This window comes from Leucoraja erinacea, chromosome 1, assembly GCF_028641065.1.
Source record: "Leucoraja erinacea ecotype New England chromosome 1, Leri_hhj_1, whole genome shotgun sequence".
Taxonomy (NCBI): domain Eukaryota; kingdom Metazoa; phylum Chordata; class Chondrichthyes; order Rajiformes; family Rajidae; genus Leucoraja; species Leucoraja erinaceus.
The window spans coordinates 135,241,986-135,254,798 of NC_073377.1; the positions used below are offsets into that span (position 1 = coordinate 135,241,986).

The 12,813-nt window shown below is 47.1% G+C and overlaps 1 protein-coding gene across 2 annotated transcripts in view; it reads right to left on the bottom strand.

Annotated features, from left to right (window-relative positions):
* The window catches only part of LOC129702146 (diacylglycerol kinase theta-like), a 131,689-nt gene that overhangs the window by 13,241 nt on the left and 105,635 nt on the right, over positions 1-12,813 (bottom strand). Inside the window, exons 18-19 of one of the 2 annotated variants that reach the window (XM_055643757.1) lie at positions 7,828-8,009; positions 1,445-1,548 (exon numbers count right to left, since the gene is read on the bottom strand). In XM_055643757.1, coding sequence (XP_055499732.1) covers positions 1,445-1,548; positions 7,828-8,009 — 286 coding nt within the window. The remainder of the gene's footprint in view (positions 1-1,444; positions 1,549-7,827; positions 8,010-12,813) is intronic. The other variant, XM_055643765.1, reaches the window with a different exon arrangement.

Genomic DNA, 12,813 nt, shown 5'->3' on the forward strand with positions numbered 1-12,813 from the left:
TGGGGAAGTGTAGGTGGGGAAGTGTAGGTGGGGAAGTGGCGGTGGGGAAGTGTAGGTGGGGAAGTGTAGGTGGGGAAGTGTGTAGGTGGGGAAGTGTAGGTGGTAGGTGGGGGAAGTGGTGGGGAAGTGGGGGGGGAAGTGTAGGTGGGGAAGTGGCGGTGGGGAAGTGTAGGTGGGGAAGTGGCGGTGGGGAAGTGTAGGTGGGGAGGTGGAGGTGGGGAAGTGTAGGTGGGGAAGGTGTGTAGGTGGGGAAGTGTAGGTGGGGAAGTGTAGGTGGGGAAGTGTAGGTGGGGAAGTGTAGGTGGGGAAGTGTAGGTGGGGAAGTGACGGTGGGGAAGTTGCGGTGGATACAGAGGGTGGATGATAAGGTCCCATACAGGGTTGATTTGTTGGTGGCGATAAAATAGCAGGAATTGGTTATTGGATTTTTTAAGGGACAGAAGTTTAAGGGTAACATGAGGGGGAACTTCTTTACTCAGAGAGTGGTAGCGGTGTGGAATGAGCTTCCAGTGGAAGTGGTGGAGGCAGGTTCGTTGGTATCATTTAAAAATAAATTGGATAGGCAATGGATAAGAAGGGAATGGAGGGTTATGGTATGAGTGCAGGCAGGTGGGACTAGGGGAAAATAATTGTTCGGCACGGACTTGTAGGGCCGAGATGGCCTGTTTCCGTGCTGTAATTGTTATATGGTTATATGATAAGACATTCATCAGGTGAATGATCAGATCGTTGCTGGTCCAGGGGCTCAGGCCACATGTTGGTGCAGGGTGGGCAGGGAGTGGGTTGAGGGGAGAACACGGGAGCTTCGTGGGTGAGCTGCAGGTTGGTTCAGTGAGGGACGGGGAAACGGGGCAGGTGCATGTGTGGGGGTGGAGTTGGTGCAGGAGGGGGGGGGTTCAGGTTCAGGTACATCGAGCAGCAGGCATCTGCACACAGGGTCCCTGCCACCTGGATGGGAGGGAAGCCGATATCCTCGCAGGGAGAGGCGGTGGTGGCAAATACACCAGTCGCTGAGTGGGGCATTGACGGGGAGGAGGAGGGTCAGGAGCAGTAAAGGTGAAAGGGCAGCCAGGCCAGGGGAGGGCAGGGAATGTGGCAATGCACTGTGAGGAGTGTGGATAAAGCAGGTGAGCGGCCTGGGTGAGTGCGGGAGACTGTGATGTGTGGGCATTAAGGAGAGGGTCACCAGTGATGTGTGGGCATTAAGGAGAGGGTCACCAGTGATGTGGGGGTATTGAGGAGAGGGTCACCAGTGATGTGGGGGTAGTGAGGAGGGTCACCAGATGGACAGTGCAGGCAGTTGCAGGTTCCAGAGTTTGGACCTGCAGACGTGATAGCGAGGGTGAGAGTTGGGGGAGTTGTGAGAGGTGACTGTCCCTGTTGTGTGCGCTTGCTCACATATACAGGCTTCCGATGGGGAGAGGGGAAGGTGCAGAGTAATAACCTGCTGTTGAACTTGCCGGGGTCGTCCAGCCGAGCCAGGTGGAAGTCCAGGCTGAGCTCAGCATCGATGCCCAGCCCACAGTAGTTGTTCATATGTACGATCTGCTGAGATAAAGCAGCACACTGTAGGTAAAAGCTTAGACTGCACACACCCACACATTCATGCACGACTCAATGTCCACAATTACATCACGTTATTTATCCAGCTCCCTGTCTCTCACACACCATTGTAAAGGCAACTCTACATCTTGCAGTTGGTAACGTAATAAATGCAACAGAAAACGTCAAAAAGTAACACGTGTCAGTGTATGCAGTCTGTGGGTGTGAGGCTGTGGGTGTGTGGGTGTGAGGCTGTGAGTGTGAGACTGTGGGTGTGTGAGTGTGAGGCCATGGGTGTGAGTGTGAGGCTGAGTATGAGACTGGGTGTGTGAGTGTGAGACTGTGGGTGTGTGAGTGTGAGGCTGTGGGTGTGAGGCTGCGGGTGTATATTAAGGGGAAAAGTGTAACTAGGAGGAGTGCCGAACAATTATTTTCCCCTAGTCCCACCTGCCTGCACTCATACCATCACCCTCCATTCCCTTCTCATCCATATGCCTATCCAATTTATTTTTAAATGATACCAACGAACCTGCCTCCACCACTTCCACTGGAAGCTCATTCCACACCGCTACCACTCTGAGTAAAGAAATTCCCCCTCATGTTACCCCTAAACTTCTGTCCGTTAATTCTGAAGTCATGTCCTCTTGTTTGAATCTTCCCTATTCTCAAAGGGAAAAGCTTGTTGTCCACATCAACTCTGTCTATCCCTCTCATCATTTCAAAGACCTCTATCAAGTCCCCCCTTAACCTTCTGCACTCCATAGAATAAAGACCTAACTTATTCAACCTTTCTCTGTAACTTAGTTGTTGAAACCCAGGCAACATTCTAGTAAATCTCCTCTGTACTCTCTCTATTTTGTTGACATCCTTCCTATAATTGGGAGACCAAAATTGTACACCATACTCCAGATTTGATCTCACCAATGCCTTGTACAATTTTAACATTACATCCCAGCTTCTATACTCAATGCTCTGATTTATAAAGGCTAACATACCAAAAGCTTTCTTTACCACCCTATCTATATGAGATTCCACCTTCAAGGAACTATGCACGGTTATTCCCAGATCCCTCTGTTCAACTGCATTCTTCAATTCCCTACCATTTACCATGTACGTCCTATTTTGATTTGTCCTGCCAAGGTGTAGCACCTCACATTTATCAGCATTAAACTCCATCTGCCATCTTTCAGCCAATTCTTCCAAATGGCCTAAATCACTCTGTAGACTTTGGAAATCCTCTTCATTATCCACAACACCCCCTATCTTGGTATCATCTGCATACGTACTAATCCAATTTACCACACCTTCATCCAGATCATTGATGTACATGACAAACAACAAAGGACCCAACACAGATCCCTGAGGCACCCCACTAGTCACCTGCCTCCAACCCGACAAACAGCCATCCACCATTACCCTCTGGCTTCTCCCATTCAGCCACTGTTGAATCCATCTTGCTATTCCTGCATTTATACCCAACAGTTGAACCTTCTTAACCAGCCTTCCATGAGGAACCTTGTCAAAGGCCTTACTAAAGTCCATATAGACAACATCCACTGCTTTACCCTCGTCAATTTCCCTAGTAACCTCTTCAAAAAATTCAAGAAGATTAGTCAAACATGACCTTCCAGGCACAAATCCATGTTGACTGTTCCTAATCAGACCCTGTTTATCCAGATGCTTATATATATTATCTCTGTATCTTTTCCATTAATTTGCCCACCACTGGTCAAACTAACAGGTTTGCACTAATTGCTAGGTTTACACTTAGAACCCTTTTTAAACAATGGAACAACATGCGCAGTACGCCAATCCTCGGGGCCTATTCCCGTTTCTAATGACATTTGAAATATTTCTGTCATAGCCCCGGCTATTTCTACACTAACTTCCCTCAATGTCCTAAGGAATATCCTGTCAGGACCTGGAGAATTATCCACTTCTATATTTTTCAAAAGTGTCAGTACTTCTTTTACTTTGAAACTCATAGTATCCATAGCTACTCTACTAGTTTCCCTTACCTCACATAATTCAATATCCTTCTCCTTGGTGAATACCGAAGAAAAAAAAATTGTTCAATATCTCCCCCATCTCTTTTGGCTCTGCAGATAGCTGTCCACTCTGTCTCTCCAATGGACCAATTTTATCCCTTGTTATCCTTTTGCTATTAATATAGCTGTAGAAACCCTTTGGATTGACTTTCACCTTACTTGCCAAAGCAACCTCATATCTTCTTTTAGCTTTTCTAATTTATTTCTTAAGATTCTTTTTACTTTCCATATACTCAAGCACCTCATTTACTTCATGCTGCCTATAATTATTGTAGATCTCCCTCTTTTTCCGAACAAGATGTCCAATTTCCCTTGAAAACCAGGGCTCTTTCCAATTTTTACTGTTTCCTTTCAACCGAACAGGAACATAAAGATTCTGTACTCTTAAAAATTCCCCTTTAAATGTCCTCCATTTCTCTTCTACATCTTTCCCATAAAACAAAATGTCCCAGTTCATTCCTTTTAAATCATTTCGCATCTCATCAAAGTTAGCCTTTCTCCAATCAAAAAATCTCAACCCAAGGTCCAGTTCTGACCCTCTCCATAATTATATTGAAACTAATGGTATTGTGATCACTGCACCCGAAGTGCTCCCCAACGCATACCTCTGCCACCTGTCCCGTCTCATTTCCTAACAGGAGGTCCAGCACTGCCCCTCCTTTAGTAGGTACCTCTATGTATTGCTGCAAAAAACTATCCTGCACACATTTTACAAACTTCAAACCATCCAGCCCATTTACAGAATGTGTTTCCCAGTCTATATGTGGAAAGTTGAAATCTCCCACAATCACTATCTTGTGCTTACTACTAATATCTGCTATCTCCTTACATATTTGCTCTTCCAATTCTCGTTCCCCATTTGGCAGTCTATAATACACCCCTATAAGTGTTGCTACACCTTTCCCACTTCTCAGTTCCACCCAAATACCCTCCCTAGATGAGCCCTCTAATCTATCCTGCCAAAGCACTGCTGTAATATCTTCCCTGACTAGCAATGCAACACCTCCACCTCTTGCCCCTCCAATTCTATCACACCTGAAGCAGCGAAATCCTGGAATATTTAGTTTCCAATCACAGCCCTCCTGCAACCACGTTTCACTGATCGCCACAACATCATACTTCCAGGTGTCTATCCAGACTCTAAGCTCATCCACCTTTCTTACAATGCTCCTAGCATTAAAATATGCACATTTAAGAAACCCCCCGCCTCTTATTCTGTTTATTTCCTTTTTCTTCTTTCTCCTCTTGTGTCCGAGTGCTTCCCTTTTCTGCTTCCTGCCTCCCATTCTGTCTACTAGCTTTCTCTATTTGAGTCCCTCGCCCCAACCATTCTAGTTTAAAGTCTCCCCAGTAGCCTTTGCAAATTTCCCCGCCAGGATATTGGTCCCCCTCAGGTTCAAGTGCAACCCATCCTTTCTGTACAGGTCCCACCTTCCCCAAAAGTCCCAATGATCCAGAAACTTGAATCCCTGCCCTCTGCACCAGTCCCGCATTTATCCTCCACCTCACTCCATTCCTACTCTCACTGCTGCGTGGCACAGGCAGTAATCCTGAGATTGTTACCCTTTTGGTCCTTTTCCTTAACTCTCCACCCAACTCCCTAAATCCTCCCTTCAGGACCTCTTCCCTTTTTTTACCTATGTCATTGGTACCTATATGTACCACGACCTCAGGCTCCTCTCCCTCTGATTTCAGGATATCTTGGACCTTGAGACACGTCCGAGACCTTGGCACCAGGGAGGCAGACCACCATCCTGGTCTCCCGACTGCATCCACAGAATCGCCTATCCGACCCCCTAACAATAGAGTCCCCAATTACTATTGCCCTCTTCATTTTTTCCCTACCTATCGGAGCAACAGGGCCGGTCTCTGTGCTGGAGGCCCGTCCGCTGTCGCTACCCCCGGGTAGGCTGTCACCCCCATCCGTACTCAAACAGGAGTACTTATTTGCAAGGTGTACCGACATTGGAGTACTCACTCATCCCTGCCTCTGCCCCTTGCCCTTCCTAAGCGTGACCCACTTGTCTCTCTCCCGTGGTTTTGGAGTGACCACCTCCCTATAACTCCTCTCTATGACCTCCTCACTCTCCCTGACCAGACAGAGGTCATCGAGCTGCTGCTCCAGGATCCTAATACGGTCCCTTAGGAGCCCCATCTCGCTGCACCTGGTGCAGATGTGGACGTCTGGAGGGCCATCCGACACCATGACCTCCCACATCTGACATCCAGAACAGTACACTGGCTGTCATTCTCCCGCCTTACCCTGGATCCGATACAAGTATAATACAATAGAAACTGCTGGGACAAATCAGCAGGTATCTGACTCACAACAGCTGCTCCCTCTTGACTTTAAACTATACCTTTATTATATAAACAAAAAGCACTGTACCTTTACTAAAGCACTGTACCCTTAGCTCACTGTACCTTTACTAAAGCACTGTACCTTTAACCAGAAAGCAGAAATGCTAACCTGAGGTTGCACCCAATCAGCTGCTTCCACCAATCAGCGGCTTCCACCAGAACCCCCCCCTATGGAGTGTGGAACGTTACAGATTTCGGTAAAAGCCCTGACCCTCCTCCACTCGCTCCAACGGTTCCCGAGCCTCTGTGAAAGCAAGCCCCGCGCTCGATTTAAATACTCACAGCCCTGACCCTCCTCCACTCGCTCCAACGGTTCCCGGGCCTCTGAGGTGGGTTAGGAATATTGAGCATGGTTTTATGCATGGTAGATCGTGTCTCACGGATTTGATTGAGTTATTTGAAGATGTAATACTGAAGGTCGACAAGGGCAATGTCCTGTTGTCTATTTAAGCAATGCCTTTGATAAGGTTCTGTTTTGTAAATAAGGGCAAATCTTCTAGATTTAAGGAGATGTCCAAGGCACTAATTTGTATATTAGGAGTAAGAGGGTAGCTAGACAAAGGGTAGGTCCACTCAAGGCTAAAGCAGGTCATGTGTGCATGGAGCTGGAGGGTGTGTGTGAGGATTTTATATTACAACGAGACCAAGGGGGACCCGTTGGGTCCCGTCCCCTCAACGCGCAGTTGCGGGGGGGGGGGGGGGGGGGGGGGGGGGGGGTGGCCATCGGCGGCACACACACACGCACACTAACCCCCCCCCCCTAATATTATATTAGTATTATTAATTTGCTCCTTTTACCCCATCTCCCGCCCTATCCACTCGCGCGTAACCCCCAACTGCGCAGGCATTGCTAGATAGGGGGGTGGAGAGGGAGGGGGATAGAGATTGAGGGATGGGGGGGGGCGGGCTTGTTCTAGAACGCAATACTCTACCACTCACCCATAGGTCCCAATATTCACCATTCCCTTTCGAGGAGATACGTTTCAAAGGCAAAATGACACACACCCACACACACAGAGTTTCAAAAGTATATAGATATGATATGATTGTACGATGTTGGTGAGGTCACCAGTCACCCCGCTGTAGGAAGGGTGTCATTTTTTACTCAGAGGGTGGTGGGTGTATGAACAAGCTGCCAGAGGAAGTAATTGAGGCAGGTACAACAACATCGAAAAGACATTTGGACAGGTACATGTATAGGAAGGAACTGCAGATGCTGGTTTAATCCAAAGATGGGGAGAGGGAATGGGTGACGTTTCGGGTCGAGACCCTTCTTCAGACTGAGAGTGACCGGAAAGGGAAACGAGAGATATAGATGGCAGATAGACATAAAATGCTAGAGTAACTCAGTCTCCAGTAACTCAGTCTGAAGAAGGGTTTTGACCCGAAACGTCACCCATTCCTTCTCTCCAGAGATGTTGCCTGTCCCGCTGAGTTACTCCAGCTTTTTTGTGTCTATGGACAGATACATGGATAGGAAAGGTTTAGAGACAGCCAAACGCAGGCATATGGGACTAGATAGATGGAGCATCTTGGTTGGCTTGGACAGGTTGAGTCGAATGGCCTGTGTCCCTGCTGTGTGACTCTTTGACTTTATAACCAATGCAGCATCTACAAAGCAGATACCCAATGGCCTATCCCCCCACTCGATGACTCGATGCTCAATAATCACTGACAGATGGCTGTGGAGGCCGTTAGATAGTCAGAGATAGATAGTCTTGATTAGTATGGGTATCAGGGGTTATGGGGAGAAAGAGGGAGAGATAGATCAGCCATGTTTGAATGGCAGAGTAGTCGTGATGGACCAAATGGCCTAATTCTGCTCATCACTTATGTTCATGCCACGTAACTCTCCAAGTGGCCTTTGGTTCTGTACCTTTGGTGGTTCCAGTTCAGAGGCTCCATTCTCAGTGCTCTCAGTAAGCTGCTGGCCATCAAGAAGGATTGTCCACCGATCCATCAGGACCTCGTCTGCCTCATCCACGGCCACCAGGATGGAGAAGGGATCCTCATTGGCGTAACCAGGTCCCCAGCGTAGCACCCTGGCCAGGTCATTGCCTTTTGAAAGGAAAATATAACCCTCAGTGTGGAAACAGCCCTTTAAAGCTCATTTTGATAAGGTGGCTACTAAAATTAGCCACGGTAAACGTGGTCGGCGATTGGCTACTAAAATTTGCTACAGTAAACGTAGTCGGCGATTGGCTTTGCAAACTAGAAATAATTTGTCATAAAGGTTGCCACAGGGAAGTGGTTGGTGATTGGCTTAGCAAGCTAAAAAAAGTTTGTCGTTCACAAATTAAGTCGGGCAGAGTAGAGACTCGAGACTATGGGAAATAATCTGCATAAAAGTGACGGGTGAACGGCCGTCCAATATATGTGTTATTTACTCCTGCCGACTACGCCAATGAGAAAGTTTCACTTTTAAATAACCAAACAGGTTCACTTCCTAATAAACCGACAACTCACAATACGGTTTGGTAGACAAATTCAAAACTTTACTAATTATCGGCCGATGGAAGTGGCAAGGATAACCCCAGCCAAGTGAGCAACACAGACACTTGGCTCTCCTTACTCCACTTCCCTGAACAAAGAATTACATGGTATTTTATACTGTACTTTTGTCACCTAAGCACATTCAAAAGACGTTAGTCATGGTCAGAGGTACATTCAATACACATTACCACAGGATGCATCTGAGTTTGTCTCTTGTGAATCATCAGTCGCAACAAAGGCATCCTGTCACTGCACACCTCAAAGGCATCGGACTTTGTCTTAATACCCCTTACTGGGAATAGTCTGGGCTTCTCTCTCTCATCAATTGGTAGACGCATTTCAAAGTTATCGGTCATTGTCTCAATACACAGCAACCTGGGGCAAGCCTGGGCTTCTCTCTCTCTCTTATTAATCTACTGGCGAAAGCCTGCTTGAGATGAAATATGTTATAATAGTCCAGGATTCCATTATATATTTTTTAATATTTTTAACAGCATTTAGCCATATCAATTTCATTATTGGCTTGCATCGGCAACAATTGAAACTAATGCAGACAAACAATAGAAAGTTCATCAAAGTTTTCCTAACCTGTTCCCAACTTCTTCACCCAGAGGGTGGTTAATTTATGGAATTCACTGCCCCAGGGAGCAGTGGAAGCAGAAACTTTAAATATATTTAAGACTAAAATAGATGGTTTTTTAGCTGCCAAGGGGATAAGGGGCTACGGGGAGAGGGCAGGGATATGGACCTAGGTATGGTTAGTATAGTAAGACCTGAGTGATCTCCTGGACAAGTGTCGATCGCCTGGATTGGGGTCGGAGAGGAATTTCCCGGATTTTTTTTCCCGAATTGGACCTGGGTTTTTATCCGGTTTTTTGCCTCCCCCAGGAGATCACGAGGTTCTTGGGGTGGAGAGGGGTGATAGCGGTATAAGGGGGAGGGTAGTGTCTTGTGTTCTGTGTCTTGTGTCTACTGTTTGTGGGTAAGTGTGTCTGTTTAGTGTTCAGCCATGAGCGAATGGCGGTGCGGGCTCGACGGACCTGGTGGTCTACTCTCGCACCTACTTTCTATGTTTCTATGTTTTTCCCAAATCTTCAATCTAGTCTGGCGCTCAACCCTCCCAAGATCCGCAGCGTTTTATAAAACATCAAATCTCCCCTCAGTCATTTCTTTGCTAATCTATCGTAGTCACACAACATGAAAACAGGCTGTTAGCCCCAACTTGTCCTTGCCGACCAAGCTGCCCCATCCAAGCTAGCCCCACCTGCCCGCATTTGATCCATATCCCTCTAAACCTTTCTCATCCATGCACCTGTCCAAGTGTCTTTTAAATGTTGTGATAGTACCCACCTCAACTACCTCCTCCGGCACTTCGTTCAATACACCTACCACGCTTTGTGTGAAAAAGTTGCCCCTTGGGTCCCTATTAAATATAACCATATAACAATTACAGCACAGAAAACAGGCCATCTCGGCCCTTCAAGTCCGTGCCGAACACTTATTTTCCCCTAGTCCCATCTACCTGCACTCAGACCATAACCCTCCATTCCTTTCCCATCCAATTTATTTTTAAATGATAAAATCGAACCTGCCTCCACCACTTCCACTGGAAGCTCATTCCACACAGCTACCACTCTCTGAGTAAAGAAGTTCCCCCCCCATGTTACCCCTAAACTTCTGTCCCTTAATTCTCAAGTCATGTCCTCTTGTTTGAATCGCCCCTACTCTCAATGGGAAAAGCTTATCCACGTCAACTATATCCCTCTCATCATTTTAAAGAACTTTATCAAGTCCCCCCTTAACCTTCTGCGCTCCAAAGAATAAAGACCTAACTTGTTCAACCTTTCTCTGTAACTTAGTTGCTAAAACCCAGGCAACATTCTAGCAAATCTCCTCTGTACTCTGAAGAAGGGTTTCGGCCAGAAATGTCGCCTATTTCCTTTGCTCCATAGATGCTGCTGCACCCGCTGAGTTTCTCCAGCATTTTTGTGTACCTTCCTCTGTACTCTCTCTATTTTGTTGACATCCTTCCTATAATTATTCGACCAAAATTGTACACCATACTCCAGAATTGGCCTCACCAATGCCTTGTACAATCTTTCCGTTCTCACCTTAAACCTATGCCCTCTGGTCCTTGATTCCCCTACTCTGGGCAAGAGACACTGTGCATCCATCCGATCTATTCCCCGCATGATGTTATACATGTGGCCCACACTTGCTGTCGAGAGGTCAGCATGCCTTCCAGTGGATTGACTGGATAGCATACAGACGAGGTTATTCACTGTATAGATGGGACAAGAATAAAGCAATACTAAATGCATCTGCCCCTGCTGCCCTCCCGCACTCTCTCACCTGCCCTTGTCTGCTCTGTCCACTGGACTTGCTAGATTTGTTGTCTACTTTTCACTATTACTGTCTCCCAATCCCCCTCCCGCACCAATTTAATTTAAACCCCCCTGAATAACATGAGAAAACCTCCTGCAACTTGCTTGGCAAAGCAACTCATAATCAAAGACTTGTCCCACCCCAGTCATTCCCGCTTTCCCCGCTCCCATCTGGTACAGAAGCCTGAAAGCGCGAACCATCAGACTCAGGAACATAGAAACATAGATATTAGGTGCAGGAGTAGGCCATTCAGCCCTTCGAGTCTGCACCGCCATTCAATATGATCATGGCTGATCATCCAACTCAGTATCCCGTACCTGCCTTCTCTCCATACCCTCTGATCCCTTTAGCCACAAGGGCCACTTCTAACTCCCTCTTAAATATAGCCAATGAACTGGCCTCAACTACCCTCTGTGGCAGAGAGTTCCAGAGATTCACCACTCTCTGTGTGAAAAAAGTTTTTCTCATCTTGGTTTTAAAGGATTTCCCCCTTATCCTTAAGCTGTGACCCCTTGTCCTGGACTTCCCCAACATCGGGAACAATCTTCCTGCATCTAGCCTGTCCAACCCCTTAAGAATTTTGTAAGTTTCTATAAGATCCCCTCTCAATCTCCTAAATTTTAGAGAGTATAAACCAAGTCTATCCAGTCTTTCTTCATAAGACAGTCCTGACATCCCAGGAATCAGTCTGGTGAACCTTCTCTGCGCTCCCTCTATGGCAATAATGTCCTTCCTCAGATTTGGAGACCAAAACTGTACACAATACTCCAGGTGTGGTCTCACCAAGACCCTGCACAACTGCAGTAGAACCTCCCTGCTCCTATACTCAAATCCCTTTGCTATGAATGCTAACATACCATTCGCCTTCTTCACTGCCTGCTGCACCTGCATGCCTACTTTCAATGACTGGTGTACCATGACACCCAGGTCTCGCTGCATCCCCCCTTTTCCTAATCGGCCACCATTTAGATAATAGTCTGCTTTCCTGTTTTTGCAACCAAAATGGATAACCTCATATTTATCCACATTATACTGCATCTGCAAACATTTGCCCACTCACCCAACCTATCCAAGTCACATTGCAGTCTCCTAACATCCTGCTCACAGCTAACACTGCCCCCCAGCTTAGTGTCATCCGCAAACTTGGAGATATTGCCTTCAATTCCCTCATCCAGATCATTAATATATATTGTAAATAGCTGGGGTCCCAGCACTGAGCCTTGCGGTACCCCACTAGTCACTGCCCGCCATTGTGAAAAGGACCCGTTTACTCCTACTCTTTGCTTCCTGTTTGCCAGCCAGTTCTCTATCCACATCAATACTGAACCCCCAACAGCTTCTTCCTCTCTGTTCTCAGGCTTCCATAAGCTAGGGTACTGTCCGATTCACCTCTACCCCATTGTGGACATTGGACTTGGTCTCTGGAACTGATGGGCAGCGTGCAGAGAACCATATTTCACTAGTTCTACATTATCCCACCTTCTCATCCACTCCCTACACAACTGGGGCAATTTGCAGCAGGCCAATTAACCCACAAACCCGCACATTTTTGGGATGTGGGAGGAAACCAGAGAACCCGGAGGAAACCCACGCGGTCATTTGGAATTCATGCAAACTCCACACAGTCAGCACCTGAGGTCAGAATCGAACCTGAGCTTCTGAGGCTGTGAGGCAGCGGCTCTACCAGCTGCGTCACTGTGCCGACCAGTCACTGTGTGTCCCAGCTGATTGCAATGATCGAAGTACTTGGTCCTCCCTCCTGTACCAGCTCTAAAGCCACACATTGGGCTGTGCTATCTCCTAGTCCTGACCTTAACATGTGGCACTCGGACTTGTCATAGATTTACAGCTCAGTGGTGCAGCTGTTTTAAACGCCTGTCCCACTTTCACGACCTAATTCACGACCTCTGCCGAGTTTGTCCTTGACTCATACTCGCAGCATGGTCGCCACGAGGTCGTATCAGATCGTGATACTAGTCGAAGG